The sequence below is a fragment of the Populus trichocarpa genome, chromosome 5 (assembly GCF_000002775.5).
Source record: "Populus trichocarpa isolate Nisqually-1 chromosome 5, P.trichocarpa_v4.1, whole genome shotgun sequence".
In the NCBI taxonomy this organism is placed as follows: Eukaryota; Viridiplantae; Streptophyta; class Magnoliopsida; order Malpighiales; family Salicaceae; genus Populus; species Populus trichocarpa.
In genome coordinates this window covers 16,036,339-16,053,944 of record NC_037289.2, presented here as the reverse complement: position 1 = coordinate 16,053,944, position 17,606 = coordinate 16,036,339, and the positions used below count along the sequence as shown (strand labels likewise).

The 17,606-nt window shown below is 32.5% G+C and overlaps 1 protein-coding gene across 1 annotated transcript; it reads left to right on the top strand.

Moving 5' to 3' along the window:
- Positions 1-12,120: 12,120 nt before the first annotated feature.
- Positions 12,121-16,827, top strand: LOC7468890 (phospho-2-dehydro-3-deoxyheptonate aldolase 1, chloroplastic). Its single transcript, XM_002307328.4, has 5 exons — positions 12,121-12,816; positions 12,962-13,239; positions 14,036-14,312; positions 15,044-15,289; positions 16,349-16,827. Exons 1-5 carry the CDS (start codon positions 12,289-12,291, stop codon positions 16,613-16,615), a joined length of 1,596 nt encoding a protein of 531 aa, XP_002307364.1. The 5' UTR covers positions 12,121-12,288; the 3' UTR covers positions 16,616-16,827.
- The last annotated feature ends 779 nt before the right edge of the window (positions 16,828-17,606 follow it).

The window sequence follows — 17,606 nt, the reverse complement described above, 5'->3', positions numbered from 1 at the left end:
CAAACTGTAGTTGTAAACAAGACTTTAACTCAATTATTAAGGGCTATCATTCAAAAGAATCTTAAAAATTAGGAAGATTTTTTGCCTTTTATTGAATTTGCATATAATAGTAGTGTGGATTCTACTACTCATTATTCACCATTTGAGATTGGTTATGGTTTTAATCCTTTAACACCATTGGATTTGATTCCTTTACCTGTTGATGAAAGAGTTAGTCTTAATGGTAATAAAAAAAACACAGGTGGTGAAGGACTTACATGCAAGATTCAACAACAAATAGAGAAAAAAAAAATGAACAATATACATTCAAGGCTAGTAGAAGACAAAAATTAGTGAGGTTTGAACTAGGTGATTGGGTTTGGGTGCATATAAGAAACAAAAGCTTTCCTGAACAAAGGAGATCTAAATTAATGCCCTGAGGAGATGGTCCTTTCCAGATCATAAAGAAGATTAATGACAATCCCTATACAATGGATCTACCATGTGAGTATGGTGTTAGTGCTACATTCAATATTGATGATCTCTTTTTCTTTTTTTATGTAGGTGATGATTCGAGGTTGAATCATTTTGAGGAGAAAGAGAATGATACGATCCAAGCAACACCAAAGGATCCATTAGAGGTTCCAGTTGGTGCAGTGACAAGGCTTAGGGCTAAGAGGTTCAAAGAGGCTTTTAATGGACTTCTTCAAGATACATGGGATAAGGCAGACTTTAACAGGGTAATAAATAATGAAGAACAAGCCTTGATTAATCTGATTTATGTTTAAAAAGGGCTTGTTGGTGGAAACAAGGCCATTACACAAGGATTGGGATACGAAGACTCAAATCGAATAGTTTGACCTTTCGCTATTGTTTTGATCATAACTGGAGATACAAGTTGAATTTAGATTAAATTTTTGTTGGGTTGAAAACTAGACTTCTATACATTTCCAATGATATATGGCACGCCTTCTAATTCATTAAGACAAGAGAGAATCAGCATCTGAAGTTAGCTTTGATGTTGCCAGCAAATTATGAGAAAAACCGACCTTGTCTTATTTTAATTAGTTAGGCTATTGATCTATCTTCTTCTTCTTTTTTTTTTTTTTTGCAACACTTGTTTAAGTTTCAGACTTGTTTATGTTATTTATTTTAATTACTTTGGGCTAGTTTTAGCTTGATTTGAGTATTATTTAAATTGGGTTTATGTGTGACCCATTAGGGAAACTAGAGTTACTTTTCTTTAATTCTTGCACTTACTAGGCTTAATAGGGATTGCAATGGATACTTTAGAGTTGTGAAAGGATGGTAAAAGATGGTCTTTCCTCATTCCAAATGCATGCATTTAGGATCGGTAAGCTTTGCTTTTCCATGTGAAATTATTTGTTCAACTAAAACCTTAGCTTTATTATGTGGGTTGTTTGTTTTTTAGGTTTTGTCTTTGAGTGTAAGATCACCTTTCAATAGAGTCATTTGAATTCTTATAATCTTATTTACTAAAACAAACACTGATTGGCTTTTGCTTTTGTGTTAAAACTTTGATTTTCCAAACATTTTCGTGAAAATATAAGATCATACATAATTTGTAAAGAAAGAAGGAAATATATCAAAGAAGTCTTGGTCAAACTTTAGTTTTGTTGATTGATGGGAATAATACATCACGCATAACATTTCTTTACAATATCAGAGTTTGCAGGTCTATGTAGGTCCTCTTTAACTATATTGGCCAAACTCCTCCACCCATGCGTTGGTGGAGGAATTGGCGACTAGCGTCAGTTGCTAGAGTTGGTTACTAGATTATTGTCTGAAGCGAGAAGAAATTTATAGCGATATCACTATTCATGATGGTTGCGGACGACAATCGCTAGTGAGGAAACTGGTGTTGGTAAGGGTGTATAGGCGGCGGTCTTGGATGGTTAGGCAGTTATAGAAGTTGAAATAGTGGCGGAGAGAGAGAAAGAGTAATTCTGACAAAGAAGATAATGGTTTTCTACAACTTTGGCCTTTGATTTCTTGATGCTCAGTTCATGGAATCCACCACTATAAATAGGGGATGGAAGAGGGACATTTTGTCTTTTCTGGTGCCAAATCATGGCCCTTGATTCAGCCCCAAAGGATCTTAACCATTGGCTCAAAGTGGTTATCATGAACTGTCAAATTTGATAGTTCAAGGCTATCTGAGTTGGCTTATTTGAGCCCGTTCTATGGCTGTTGTGGTGTCAATTGGTCAGAAAGGACCATACTGGGGGGTAGTCAAATTTTAAGCCATAATTTTCGTGCAAGTTTTGTCAAATTTGATGGAGAGATGAAGAATTAAATGCCCTTGAAAAGTTGCCCCGTGAGCAATCTTTACAGGCAAAAATGAAGAAGAAGATGAACAATAACAAAAACAGTGCCATTTTGGTAAAGTTCAATTTAGTCCTTCGATTTATGATTTCTCTCAATTACACCTCTGATTGGCTTTAAACTTTCAATTTTATGCAATTTTATCCTTGTCAAACTTCAATATCATCCCCGAATTCTAATGTCTTTTTCACATTAGTCCTTAGTCTTGGATTTCTTCAATTTAGCCCCTAATTGACTATTGAACTTAATTTTTCACCAATTAAGCCCTTAACAAAATTAATTTGACCCATTTAAAGTTTAATTAAGTCCTTGCTCCTAATTAAATCCTTTAATTGGACCCAAATTAATTCTAAAACATAATCAAACTTTTAGTTTTCCTATGATTAAATCAAATTGGCTTATTAAAAATCTAATTGTATCCTTTGACTTAATTTTTATGCAGATTCGTCCAATAATCATAATTTGACGTTGAATCTGTATTATCTCTCTAGTTTTGGGCATGATAGGGTATGTTGAGGCTTCCAACTTCATCTAAAATTGCAGCTTGATTTTATGCATATCTGAAATCCTTCCTCAACCAGCTTTTTCCTCATCGCCAATCTCCTTGATATTATTATTTATTATTTATTTTAAAAGAAAAAAGGCAAGTTTAGGGGAATAATCCAGAAATAGGTTATGATAGGGTTCCTCATGTTCATACCATTTTTTATGGGAGGAGGATATTACACAAACTCCTTTCATTAGATAACAACTAGTATCTCATTCCCTGAGGTGGTCAAAGTTATTGTATTGAGCTAAGGAAATGTGAGATGATCATGGATATGTCATTTCCTTATTATATGTAGAAACATGATAGGCTAAGGAAAAATTATTTCCTTGTTTGTTTGGAATACCAAGGGGTAGTAACATCTATTTGGCCAAGGTTTGTTTTTTTCAAGCAAATAATTTATTTAACACTTATTTATTTTAATTCCTAGAGTGCGCCGAGTTGGGCTTATTTTTTAGAATACTTATTTTTATTAGTTTTCATGTTTCAGGCTTTATTTTAATTTGGATTGATGTTAGATCATTAGATTGACTAAGGTTTATTTTATTTCATGCATAAATATTACTTTTGTAAGATGATTTTTTTTAGGTTGGAAATACATCATTGCTATATATTATTATGTGTGTGAAAAGAAATTATCTTAATGTGGTTCTTCAATGAACTACTCTAACGTATCGAAGAATTGACCAAGCTTCATGGTGTCTTCCATACTTCTTATTCGCGTCTCTTCATAAGCTTTGGGTGGAATTTTTTTTTTTTTGTTATCTATCTATAGTTTTGATGTCTTTGTACAAGTTATTGTTGTGTCAAGTTTAAAGCTTGAATTTAGCTTTCTTATAAAGGAATGATTTGATTATGGGTTTTTGGATCTTTAAATCCACGAGACTCGCATCATCGACGATGCGTCATCTGCACACATCGTTAGCCCTTTTTTTAAATAAAATAGACAATGCCTCATTGACCGATTAAGATTTTGGCTATAGGAGAGGGTTGGAAAATCTGGGTTTGAGTTTTTTGGAACTGAAAATCCCATTTTTAAAACTTTATTTCACTTGAAAACACCCAAGAAACATACTAAGAACCTTATTAAACTCATTTTCAACCGCAAAATACTCTTTAATTTGTCAAAAACATCTTAAATTAAACTAAATAAGATAAGATTCATGAGCCTCAATCAACTTTTTCTAGAAGATGAAAGTTCCAAAAAACTTCAATGGCACATTTCTTGCTGTCGCAGGGGGATATTGAGAAGAACTACACTTAAAATTGGTAAAAAAAAAATTGCCACATAGTTTTATGATAATTACGAAACACTAACTGATCTTCAAAGGTTCTAGATAAAGGGTTAGTTATGTAATAAAAAAGATATCAATTACCCTATAGATCTTATATAAGATAAGTTGCATTATTATTCATTTTTTTTTTATGATAAAAGTACTTATTGTACTTACATGCTAAAAATTTGCCTAAATTTGTATATAGGAGTTTGTCGTAAAAGACTACTAAAATCTAAGGCGGTGATTTAGGACCTCGGTCCGGAAATAAGGCTTAATCTTTACTTTTTGAAACATGGGTTGTTGCACATGGGCACACTGTTAATGGGACATCGAGGTCGAGGAGTCGTCATCTAATTGTTTGGTTCAGGGTCATCAGGAGACCTAGGTGTACTGGTTTTATCAGAAATTTCTAGTGTAAGAGACTAGTCGTGGCTAGGAAATGTATTAACACCCCTAACACATCTTATCTGAGGTAAGTTGCATTATGTAGTTTAGATATAATTTAAAGGTTTTGATAGGTTCTTATCCGATGGTCTGTTAATGGCTCAGAATAAAAATTTAATCTCATGAATAAATCTGGTATTTCAAATTTATTATCGGCTCATATGCCCAGATAAATTCATATAGAAAAAGTCCATGTAGATACCCTGATAGGGTTCACATATCCTAGAAGCCTAAATGTTTCTCCACAACTCATATATTATGGTGAAAAATACTCTCAATTAAAATTAGTAAATATCTAAAATAATCTTGAAAATTTTCTAGTTAACTCTTGGTATTTAAATACTAACCTATTTATAGGTCCAACATTTATACTAGGATATTGACCATTAATTTTCATGAATTAAAATTTTAGAGTTATTGAAATATTGGCCAAATCCTTAAAGAATTTTACAAACTTGATATAAATTCCAAAAGATACAAAGGAAAGTCAACACAGGTAATTTTCTAAAATCATGCTAAAAACAATTCTCTTCTTTTTTACAAATAAAAATGCAATTTTTATAAGGATTGAGCTGTATAAAACAAACAAAAATCATTTTTTTTTATTTTTTTGGGCCATGTTTGGCAAAACCATATTTTTTGTTTGAAACAAAACTGTCAAAACAAGTCTAAGGACATGTTTGCAAACACGCCTTTAAGCCAAAATTCATGTTATCAAAACAATGGCAAACCAAACAAAGCCTTAAGTATTTAACTCGATTTTGACCCGACCAGGTCGACCCGAAAACACTGGTTCAACCATGAATCAAAGAAAAAACCAAGGTTTAACCTAAAACAGAGATTTAAACTGAAATAAATCAAAACTATAAAAAAACACAAAAAAACATAAAAATTTCTAATGAAAACATATCAAACACTAAGGAAAATGAAGAACATGAAGAATAATGAAGAACATTTAACCTTAAACCCAGAAACATAAACATCGAACCATACCAGATTTCAAGCAATAAAAAGCAAGGTTTTGTTCACAATCAAGCATAGATAAAAAAAAAATCAAGCATTCATTTTTACTTTAATTATTACTTAAACATCATGATTTTTGTTAAAATGACTTTCGGTTCAAAATTGAAATCCCAAGATTAAAACCCACAAAAACATGTTATTAATACATGAAAAACCCTAAATTATTTACTAATGGTAATAGATGAACTTGCAGAAAGCAAAATCAAATCAAAATGAAACCTAAAACTAGCACTCAAGACAATGTTATTCGGATGAACATGAATAACATAAACCCAGGTTGACCAGAAAACTTAGCATACACTGTCAAGCCTAGAAAATACATTTTAGACCTCTAGACCAATCTCTTTTAGCCCTATCAAGCCACATTATCATAAACAAACAGGTTTGAATAAAAAACACTAACAAATAACCTCGAATCATTAAGAACATGTATAAGATTTCAACTTTTAAAAGTACAGTCTTATTATCAATCAACAAAAACATCAAAACTCAATGCAAAACTGACTCTTTAAACACTTCAGACCCAAACTAACTCAAGAATCAAGAACATGCAATAACAACCTAGAAAAAACCATTATATGCCTTCTACTATCTTTGACAGATTCCAAAACTACCACTTTTCATCAAAACCAAACACACAAACACCTTTTAAACATCCTAACAACATTGACAACAATTTCAAAACAAGATTAATCAATCAAAACAACTTTTTCATTCATCAATCCACATAAATGCTAAAACACAAAATAATGCCAAAAAGATTAAAAAATGACATTAAACATTAAAAACGTATAAACGGGCATGCCTCATGGACTCCACCCTTGACTTTTCATGTGATTATACTTTATGCAAGCTTGCTAGCTATAAGTTGTTACTTCCCTTCTCTTTCCTTCCTTCTTTCCCTTTCACTTTCTATTCTTTCCAAAACTTGCTAGACCTTCTATGTTAGGTCTATGAACCTTCACACTATGGTTTTTTTTTTACAGAGTATATCCTTATATTTTTCTTTTTTCACTACCTCCTTTTTTTTCTTTGATTTATAGGGGTATTTATATGGTTTTTCTAGGTTTTTAGTGAATTCCCTCAAAGATTGATCAAATCTCAATCCTTTGATCAAAATGAGAGAGCTTTGGACAAATGTTAACAGCTCGAACCTTTGTCCTTCAATGGTTTTTGGGGATGGTGGTTTTCTCTTTCTTGGAGACAAAGGCATGTGTTTCTCACCTTCTAATCTTGGATGAAAGATTTATGGCCCTTGACAAGAACTCTCTAGGATTTTTTAAGTGTGAACACATGAAAAAGCTAGGTGGTTTTGTACAAATAGGTATCTTAGTCAAGGCTGACTGAGTTGGCCACTTTTGAGGTTTCGTCGGATAAACTCTGATATGAATGTCTTTAGAGACCACCTGAAATTGGTAAAGGAGATGCAACCCTTTCGTTTGGATCTATCCTTGGTCCATTTAGAGATTTGTAGCTCCATATTTATTTACTTAAAGGTGTCAACTCGATTAGCCCAGAATTTGAAAATGCAGTAATGGCTGATCAGGAACAAGATGTTGGAGATTTTTATGAAAGAATTGGGAAGTAAACTTTCAATTTCATTAAAATGGGGTTGTAAAGGGGATGTTGGAGACTTACGCCCGATAAGCTTAAAGGTGGGTATGGTCTGCCCTAGTTTTCCTTAAGAAATAAGGTTTTGTTCGGCTCCTTGCCTTTGATTTTAGGCTAAGGACATGTTTGGCAAATACATATTAAGCCTTTTCCCTTTAGCCTTAATTTTGTCTATATTTATGTCTCTAGCCAAACAAACCCTTAATTTTTTTAAAAACACTTCTGAAAAAATTAAATGACCATTTTGAATTCATTTGTGAGTTACTCGCATGTTTTTCCTATAGTTTTTACCTCATATCATATTGTGAACTTATACTGTAAGATATGGGTCCGATATTAAGACTTGATTTTCTCAAAACAATTTCAAAAAAATAAAAAAATAAAACCTTTATTTTAAAAATTAAAAAAAAATTATTTTTTTCAAGAGTTTCATTTAATATTGGGTTGTAGACCTGCATTGTAAAATACAGACCCGATATTAAAAATACTCGATTTTTTCTAAAATTTTGAAAAATCTAAAAAATTCAAAAAAGATTTCCTCATTTCAAAAACACAAAAAATATGTTTTTTTCTTGCATACGACCAAATTCTAAAGGTTTTTCATGCATATTTTCTAAAAAACAAATTCATTTTTTATCATGCAAAATAGATATCGTAGCCAGTTTATAATTATCCATTAGAATTTGGTCAAAATACTAAAAATCCCACAACAATTTATTAGTTTAATTAATATTTGGAGTATTAGAATAGCTATAGACTTTAATATTTGAGAGTATAAAATTATACTGTAAAGTATACCTTCATGTATTAAAGATACAAAATAGTAAATAAATGCAATTCTAAAAATTGAGCTTTAGAATGGTTAATATTTAACCTAATAAGATAGAAATATCTTCACGAAAGGAGATGTACCTTGAACTTTAGATAAGACCAACAAATAGAAACGTGTCTTAGATCAATAATCAATCAATGATGCAATTTACCATAAGTAAGGTGCACTATGGGTGATATGTTTTTCCCCTACACAACTAGTCCCTTTACCCAAACTCTCATAAACCATAGGTTTTCTAGTGACCATGATACTAGGTGGCTACTCCCTTTTAATCATAATTTTATGATTAACCTAAACACCCTTCAATCTAGGAGGTTGCTCTGTCATTCGACATCATGCACATCATGACACCTCTCACCATGATAAACCTATTGATATCAAAATCAACTTTTTATATGGTCATAATATGGCCAACAAACCACATTATCTCTTCTCCCCTATTTTCCAATGACATTATCTCTACTCTCTTATAACTCAAGAACTAAAACTTGAAACAAATGAAATTTATGGCCTAAGTTTAAATGACTAAAACTAAAGGGACCAAAAATGCATAAATGAAGATGTTTTGGATGGAAATGAAGTTTTTTTCTTGAAAATAAAAAGGCATTGTTATATTTTCTTTGTTTTTATCTTGATCTTTCTTTGTTTAATTGTTTGTTATATTAAATTGACCTCCAATTTAAATTTGAAATTCTATAAAAAAATCTTGAATTTCCATAAACGTGCTAAGAAAAGAAAATCTCAACATATTACATATCACCAACATCACATAAAAAAATAAAATTGAAAAAGAATAAAGTTTAATATCCGAAACAAAAAAAATGCACTCTTCAATGAAAAATTCAAATGCCTTATATAGACATCACACAATTAACGAGTCAATTAAAAGAATTGTGGTATGAGAGAGGTGTTTCATTGTTCATATGAACAGTGAAACTACTATATTTTTTTTCTTTTTTCTTTTTATTTTTGTCATTTATTTTTATTAATTTTGTCTTCGTACTTTTTTTTGTGTTTTTTATGTAATCGTATTGTGACATAATTTCATGAGATAAAGTTTTAAATTGTAGTAGAAAGACAAAATTAAACAAGAAGACCACAATATAAAAAACTAAAAAAATACATGGCTAATCGCAAAGGTTTTACAATTTTTATTTTAGTCTAAATGTTTATTTTGTTCATTTTCAGTCACCAAGTTTGAAAGATAAGAGAGAGACTTGCTATAAAATAAATGAAAGAAATGGAAAGTAATTGGTTGGTCATAGTCCAATCTTGTTATCAACGAGTTTCATTTGATGAGGAAAGTTCCATTGATGTATTTTCCCCTTCATCATACTTGAGAATGTAAATTGAGGTTGAAAGGTGATTTTTCCTAGTTTAGTTTTGTGTTTTTAATTGATTTTGAGATGTTTTTAGTTGAAAGATTGGTTTATTGGCATGATAAGAATGTTCATTAAGTGTTTTTAGATGAAAATAGCTTTAAAATGAATTTTTAGGTCAAATAAATTCTAACGTGAATTTATGACCACCTCTCTAGTGATCAATAACTAGCAAGATAGATGACGCATCGCTTATATTATTTTTTTTGAAAAGTTGTTTGCCCTTTTTACTGAAAAAAAAACAAAGAAAATGCCAAGTGTGCAAGCCCCTTCGTATGGCCTTTTTTTCCTTTAGGCCACACATGCCCAGTCACATTGACCTCTATTTATTCAACTCATTATGCTTTTTTTAAAAAGAATATTTAATTAAATTTCATTCAAATAAATAACAGGAAAATATATTAAAAATATCATTTTATTAAATATTACTCCATTTATATTTATTTTTTTATGACATCATATCATTTGTTTTTATAAAATTATTAAACATGCTACACAGAAATAACATGAAATAAATAACTTTGAAATATCTAATGAATATCATTTTTAAGAATAAAATTATAGTTTTTTGATAAAAAAAAATATGGAGAATTTTTTTTTATAGTACTTTGTGATTTTCATTGATATTTTTCTTAAATTTTAACTTTTGGTTTTTCTACGTAAATCTATTTTATGGTCGCATGATTACATAAAAAGCATGCTAAAAAAATTTTAGTGTGTTATTCTTATATTTTTAATACTTCCACTTCATATTAATAAAACCATTAATTTTTTTAAAAGTTTGCTTTTATGATTCTCATAATTTTTTGCTTCAAAAAACAAACATTCTAATAAATAAATTACCAAAAACAATCACATTAATAGGATAAAGAGATTTTAATTTAAAATATATCTTTTTATTGTTATTATGTATCCTTTAGAGTCTCATGGGTATTAATTAAATGAAATATATTACTAAGAAAAGCTATATTTTTTTATTGATAAAAATAGATTAATAAGAAAAAAAAGGATTATTCGAGCAAATTATTTTATTCTGATAGTGTTTAAATTACTAATTTATTTATAAAAATATTATTAACATAAATAAAAAAAATATAAATAGCTCTCAACGACACGAAATCAAATATTTTAATATATATTTATCTTTTATCTTCTCAATTAAATTTTATAATTGCGTTAATATCTCATACTAGCATTTTATTTATATATTTAATTCTTAATTTATTTAATTAAATAACCAAGTTAATATTTTTTATTCACAATAAAAAAATCTTCAACCTATAAAAGATGTTGATGGTCATTATTATTTTTTATATTAAAAAATAAGTTTTTTTTATCCAAACGGCAAAGAGAACGCGGGCAAAAACACTATAATATTTTAGTCTTATTGTATAATAATTAGATTGCACATGCGTGTGACTTCAACGAACGTCTTGAAGCCGACTTACGTAATCCTTTAAAACTTCTGAAATTGCGACCAACCACGGAACACGGGCTTATTGAGCTTCAGCTCCATCCACTGATAATCACTCCTGGCTGTCAGCTAAATTTCAAAAGTTGAGGGTCTTTTTTTTGTTTCCTCCCACTTTTCAGTCGTCACCAAGAAAATATTTGAAAGAATATGCCAGGTAGCTTATCATGGAGATGGACACGTGTAAATTGGTGAATGGGGGTTTTTCCATGCTGCGACCTGCGGCCTCTGGGGGTAGGAGGAGGTGATGGTGCATGAATTCGAAAGAGGGTAGGTGAGGTGACTGGGAAATATCTCTTTGGCAGCCCACAGATTACGAAGGGTAGTTTTTGTCAATCATAAAGGGTCTGCTTGTAATTGCAAGATATCCCTTTAGCAATTTGTGCTTTTATTATCGTCATCTTGATAATCGGTAGGTGGGGATGAGTAAAAAATTTAAAAAATTAATTAAATTAAAAATTAAAAAAAATTAATTGAAAAAACTGAATTATAAAAAAAACAGATTAAAATTTTAAAAAAACTGACCGGTTTTGTTTTATAAACCTGAAACTAAAAAAACCGAATCGAACCCCAACCGAAAAAAATCTGGAAAAAAACCGAGCCAAAATCGAGCCAAACTGAAAAAACTGAGCCAAACCAGTTTGAACCGGTTTTTGTCCAAAAAAATTAAACCGAACCAAAACCGGTCGGTTTGAATCAATTTTGGTTTTTTTTAAATTGATTTAATTATTTTTTTTATAAAAATTAAATCGAACAAAAAATAAATACCATGCTCGGCTATTCCCGCCATAAATACCATGCTCTACTAACTTCCCAAACAATGACTGCGCAAGGAAAGGAGCTTTTAATGTTTGATTTTGACAATCGGTTTGTGAAAAAGCTTATAGTAAATCTTTTTATTTGCTTAGTAAATCCAAATAATGAAGCATCTCATTCATATATTGATATTGAAAATAATTATATATTGAAAGATACCAAACTATTATTAAAAAAAAAAAAAGATACCAAATACTTCTATTTTTTTATGGAAAGAGCAATGAAACCAGCCGGCTGCCTCTAATAAAGTAGGTGAAGAATTCGTGCTCCTAATAATAATAATATAAAAAACTAAACAAATTGACTTTCCTCCCAACATCTTTCCCGAATTCCCGAAAATACACCCAGAATACCCTCTATATTCCCCAAAACACCCTTAACAACCACCACCATGTCTCTTACCAGACTCCACCACCTTCTCCCGGGCCTCTCCTCTCTTATACCAAACCAAACGTCCTATAAAAACCTCCATTGTTTCTCTATCTCCACTTCAGGTACCCTCTCCCTCTCCCATTCACAAAGCACAAGCCCCTCCTTTTGTGTTCCAAAATCAGCAAGACACAATGTCTCTAACTAGCAGTTCCATAATCCCTTCCAAATCCTTGATCCCCTCCAACAAACCCCATCAGCCTTGTTTCTTCACCACTAAACCTTCCAGGTCCACCCTCCGCATCTCCGCTGTCCACTCTGCCGATCCTTCCAAATCACCACCACCCATTAAAACACCTGCAGCAACATCCACTAAAGCAACAACCGTTGCACCAACAGTCAATGTGGGTGCTGGAAAATGGACAGTTGAAAGCTGGAAATCAAAGAAGGCCTTGCAACTCCCTGAATATCCTGACAAAGAAGATTTTGATTCGGTTCTCAAAACTCTCGATGCGTTCCCTCCAATTGTTTTCGCTGGTGAGGCCAGGAGTTTAGAGGAGAAGCTTGCTGAGGCTGCTATGGGCAATGCGTTTTTGTTGCAAGGAGGTGATTGTGCTGAGAGTTTTAAAGAGTTCAATGCTAATAATATCAGGGACACTTTCAGGATTCTTCTTCAAATGGGTGTTGTTTTGATGTTCGGTGGTCAAATGCCTGTTATCAAGGTTTTTTTTTTTTCCATTCCTAATTGAATTGTTAGTATTACAGTGTAGAATCACATGAGAAGGGTTAATTTTTTTTTTTTTTCATATTGAAGAGAATTATTGGTTTTTACTAAATTGGGATAAATGCGTGGATGCTGTTTTATAGGTGGGGAGGTTGGCAGGGCAGTTTGCGAAGCCGAGATCGGATCCATTTGAGGAAAAAGATGGAGTGAAATTGCCAAGTTACAGGGGGGACAATGTGAATGGAGATGCTTTTGATGAGAAGTCGAGGATACCTGACCCTCAGAGGATGATCAGGGCTTACTGTCAATCAGCAGCTACTTTGAATCTACTTAGGGCTTTTGCTACTGGTGGTTATGCAGCTATGCAAAGGGTTACTCAGTGGAATTTGGATTTCACAGAGCACAGTGAGCAAGGAGACAGGTAATAGTTTAATTTTGGAATCTTTTTTTATGAAGATATTCCGTTTATCTGGTTCTTGGATTGGTTTTGATGCTTTTTAGAGAGAGTTTTCATATAGGGACCAGTAAAAAGCTGAATCGATTTATTTTTGGTTATTTATGTTAGCTGATTTTTTAGAGTTTGATGAAATAGTGTCTGCACTTTTTTTTCTTTGTAACCGAGCAAGCAGTCGGGTCGGTCCTCAACTACCTTTGGCGGGCATGCACTAGATAGTGATATTTACTCCATGTGTATTCATTTGATCAGAGCATCATTGGCAAGTTTCACGATCACAATTATCCATGCTTGAATTATCCGCACAAGGCAACCGAAGTTCTTTTTTTACTTTTCTCCTATGATTGGCCTTCGAGAATTTAGATTCTAAGATCCTCTCCACGTGCTCACCAATATGCTCTGATTTTAATGGTTTTGCTGCTATATGGAATTATGATGGGCTTTATGCCCTCCTTCATGCGATGCCATTAATATCACTTTAAAACTTGCTGTTTAAAAGAGTCGCCTTCTCTTTTGGGGTGCTGCAATTTCTGATTCACTTTGTTTTAGTTATGATGGGTTCTCTTAAGAACATTTTTTAGAATCTTGGATGGAAATGGGTTCAGTGCATTTCTATACTCGTACTGTTATTGGGTTAGATCTCCCTTCTATAACATGTTTATCTTGGATGGAAATGATTTCAGTTCATTGCTAATTTCATATCATAATTGGGTCAGATTTTGCTTCTATAATATGTATATATATAATTGTCTTCATATGATAGGTACCGGGAACTTGCCCACCGGGTCGATGAGGCCCTTGGATTCATGGCTGCAGCTGGTCTCACTGTTGATCATCCTATCATGACAACTACTGAGTTCTGGACATCCCATGAGTGCTTGCTATTGCCATATGAGCAATCACTTACTAGGCTGGATTCAACTTCGGGTCTCTACTATGACTGCTCAGCCCATTTTCTCTGGGTTGGTGAGCGTACCAGGCAGCTAGATGGTGCTCATGTCGAGTTCTTGAGAGGAGTTGCAAATCCCCTCGGAATTAAGGTAACTTTCTTTCTTTTTTTAATCTAGCCAGCCAGTTCATATATCAGTAATTCATTTTTGGCTGCTAGAAATATCAGTTTTTTTTTTATTATTATTATTATTCAAAAAACTCACAAGACAGATATTTTAAAATAAATAGTATGTATGATAGTTTGGTTAGGAATGACATGGGTAGGAGCTTTTTTAGTTCTTCCCTCATCAAAATGCTTTTAAATACTAAATTACTTGAACAAAACTATTAGAATAGTTCAGGATTTTGAAGTACAAGTCAAAGAAAATAGCTTCGAATATAATACTACAAGTAAACGAAGGTCTTTTTCACTTGAGATGTTAATTTATTGCGGTCTATAGAGTAAAAATGCCCACAAGGACTTCAATCTTAGCCTACATATTCTTTTGCGTGGATTAAATTTACCCCACTGAGGGAATTTTGTCTGCCCTTGTTTCTGGCTTTTTTTTTTTTTTTTTTTGTGATCCTGACCATATAACGTTGTCAAGATTCCTTAAATTAAGTAATCAACACATATTCTTAAGATGTTGGCCTAAGCTGGTGTTCTTGTGGTTATGCTTATGGAATTCTGTTTCTTCTTTTTACGCATTTCTTATCCAAATTTAACTTGGCAACAAACTGAATCTGAATGGATCCTTAATATCACTATTCTTATTTTTCAGTTTTCATTTTGTAATTTGGTGCTTCCGACTTTTTATGCAATCTAGCTTCTGTGCTGCAGGTCAGTGATAAGATGAATCCAAATGAGCTAGTTAAGCTCATAGAGATTTTCAACCCCCAGAATAAACCAGGCAGAATAACAATTATTACTAGAATGGGAGCTGAGAACATGAGAGTGAAGCTTCCCCATCTAATCAGGGCTGTTCGCAGGGCTGGGCAAATTGTCACATGGGTCAGTGATCCTATGCATGGAAACACCATAAAGGCTCCATGCGGTCTGAAAACTCGCCCATTTGATTCCATCAGGGTATGATGCTTATATCTTCGCTTGAATTAATTGATTAGCATTATTTGTGGATTTCATATGAGACGGCAAAAGAATGTTTAGGAGTTTAAATTGTGATATTAAGTAAGGGCTTTTAGGTATTTGAAGGAAATCACATACTTTAGCACAAGGAGTTATACAAAAATCAAATTAAGAGGGAGGAAAACAAGTGGAGAAATAAAGGAACCGGACAAGATATTAGCTTTGGCCCCTGTTTACTAGAACTAATTAGAAAAAGAAATTTTATTTCCCTAATATGCATCCACCAAAATGAGCTTATATGAAACTATTTGGGATCTTGTCCTTGTAAAATGGGTCATATATATCAATCATTGCTTGCATTTGAATTATCTTTCAAGGAGTGCAATCAACTTTGGCTCATTCATGAGGCTGAGCAACTAGTTCCAAAGTTGAAAACGGTGGGGGGCATTCGGTGGCTTTGAATAAGAGCCTACTTGATTTCCTAGAATTAATAAACATGAAGGCAATCAAAATCAGGGAGTGGCAGGTGGGATAGTGTCCTATACATAATACAGTAGAGGAAAAGGATTCGTGTAACCAGTCTTAACTAGTTTATGGCTGAGTCTTAGTTGAGCTGAGTTGGTAGGTGAGATAGTGACTTCTCCTATGAGGCCTTCATGTAGATTAGTTGGATCATATCCCTGGAGTAGGTAACTATATGGCTTTGGTGGGTAGCTGAGTAGATCTTTATCTGCAAGTTGACTTCGAATTCTATTTTGCAATAAAAAATTCTCATGTTCATTGGATGTTGTTTTCCTCTGTGCTCTATATACCAGTGGGAATGAATTCCCGGACCCATGTGATGGGTCATTCTGAGAGGGGGGGTGGTTGTAAGATTGTTGTTTATGCTATTGTTAGGAAATCTTTTTCAGAAAAAGAAATTCGGTGCAAATGATGCCCTTCTCCATTATTATCAGATAAGCCTGTTTTTATCATTTTAAAACAGAGGTTTACAGCATGATGGCATCGTTTTCATTATGCATATCCCTGACTGATGTTGTTACATCGTTAATTGGGCAGGCGGAGGTGAGAGCCTTCTTTGATGTGCATGAGCAAGAAGGAAGCCACCCAGGAGGAGTTCATCTAGAGATGACTGGCCAGAATGTGACAGAGTGCATTGGTGGATCACGGACTGTGACATTTGATGATTTGAGTTCACGCTACCATACCCACTGTGATCCCAGGCTCAACGCTTCACAATCTCTAGAGCTTGCATTCATCATTGCAGAGCGCCTTAGAAGGAGGAGGATTGGATCACAATCCACTGTCGCACCAGCATTGCTGTAGAATGGCTGCAAAAGGCACAGACAGCCATATATATATATATATATAATTTCCTTATTTTTACCAAGTTATTAGTAGCTGTATTATGTAAGATGATAATTTTGAGTTTATATATGTTGTGTTGTATAATCATGTGTGTGAATACCGGAAGACAATGATGTTTGAGACCTTGAAGAACAAGGAAATAAAGACAAGTTTAAGACTGCATTTCAAAACGACCATTTGTGATTTACATGGATTATATTTATTTATATGATCTCCGCTGAACTTTTCAAATTATGGGTGGGTGTTGAAGGAAGAGGCGGATTTTTTTATTTATTTTATTTTTAGCTTTGATTTTATTAACGTACAATACCATCATATCCAATGATTTTTCTTGATCCTCTATTCTTCTTAAAATTTGTGTTACTCTTTTTAATAATCTTTTTAAAAGATATTATGGGAAAACAGAATTGTTTTTATTAATAATTTTTTTTGATATTATCATATTAGAATTATCTGAAAATATTATAAAAAATATTAATTTAAAATAAATAAAAAAATTTAATTTTTAATTTTTTAAAAAATATTTTTAAAACGAAAAGAAATTAGTCATACCATTGTCGATGAATTTTGTCACTACTTTGTGTGTCGCGACGGTCTCTCATATTGAAAATTTGCCAGTTGTTAAGCCAACTTTCTTTTGATAAAAATATGTTTTAGTTTCATAGGAAGAAGTCCTTTTCTTCTTCTTTTCTTTTTCATTGGCTCTCATAATTATAAAATACTTTCTTGTTTCCCTGTTTCTCTCTTTTAGGTTGACATGGGTCCCACAACATGTAAAATTCCTGTTGGAAAAAGGCACTGATATAATAAAATTTACAATATATAAAGTATCAATTTTTCTCTCACTTTGTGCAATTAAAAATAAGATAAATCAATCAACAAATTAAATAAACAATCACAATAAATCAACACATGAAAAACTCCAATGTGAGGAAAAACCATGAATCAA

Coding starts and splice junctions, on each gene's coding strand:
- LOC7468890 (XM_002307328.4), top strand. CDS start 12,289: ATGTCTCTAACTAGCAGTTCCATAATCCCTTCCAAATCCTTGATCCCC. Junction 12,817..12,961: donor GTCAAATGCCTGTTATCAAG/GTTTTTTTTTTT, acceptor GCTGTTTTATAG/GTGGGGAGGTTGGCAGGGCA. Junction 15,290..16,348: donor GCCCATTTGATTCCATCAGG/GTATGATGCTTA, acceptor TTAATTGGGCAG/GCGGAGGTGAGAGCCTTCTT.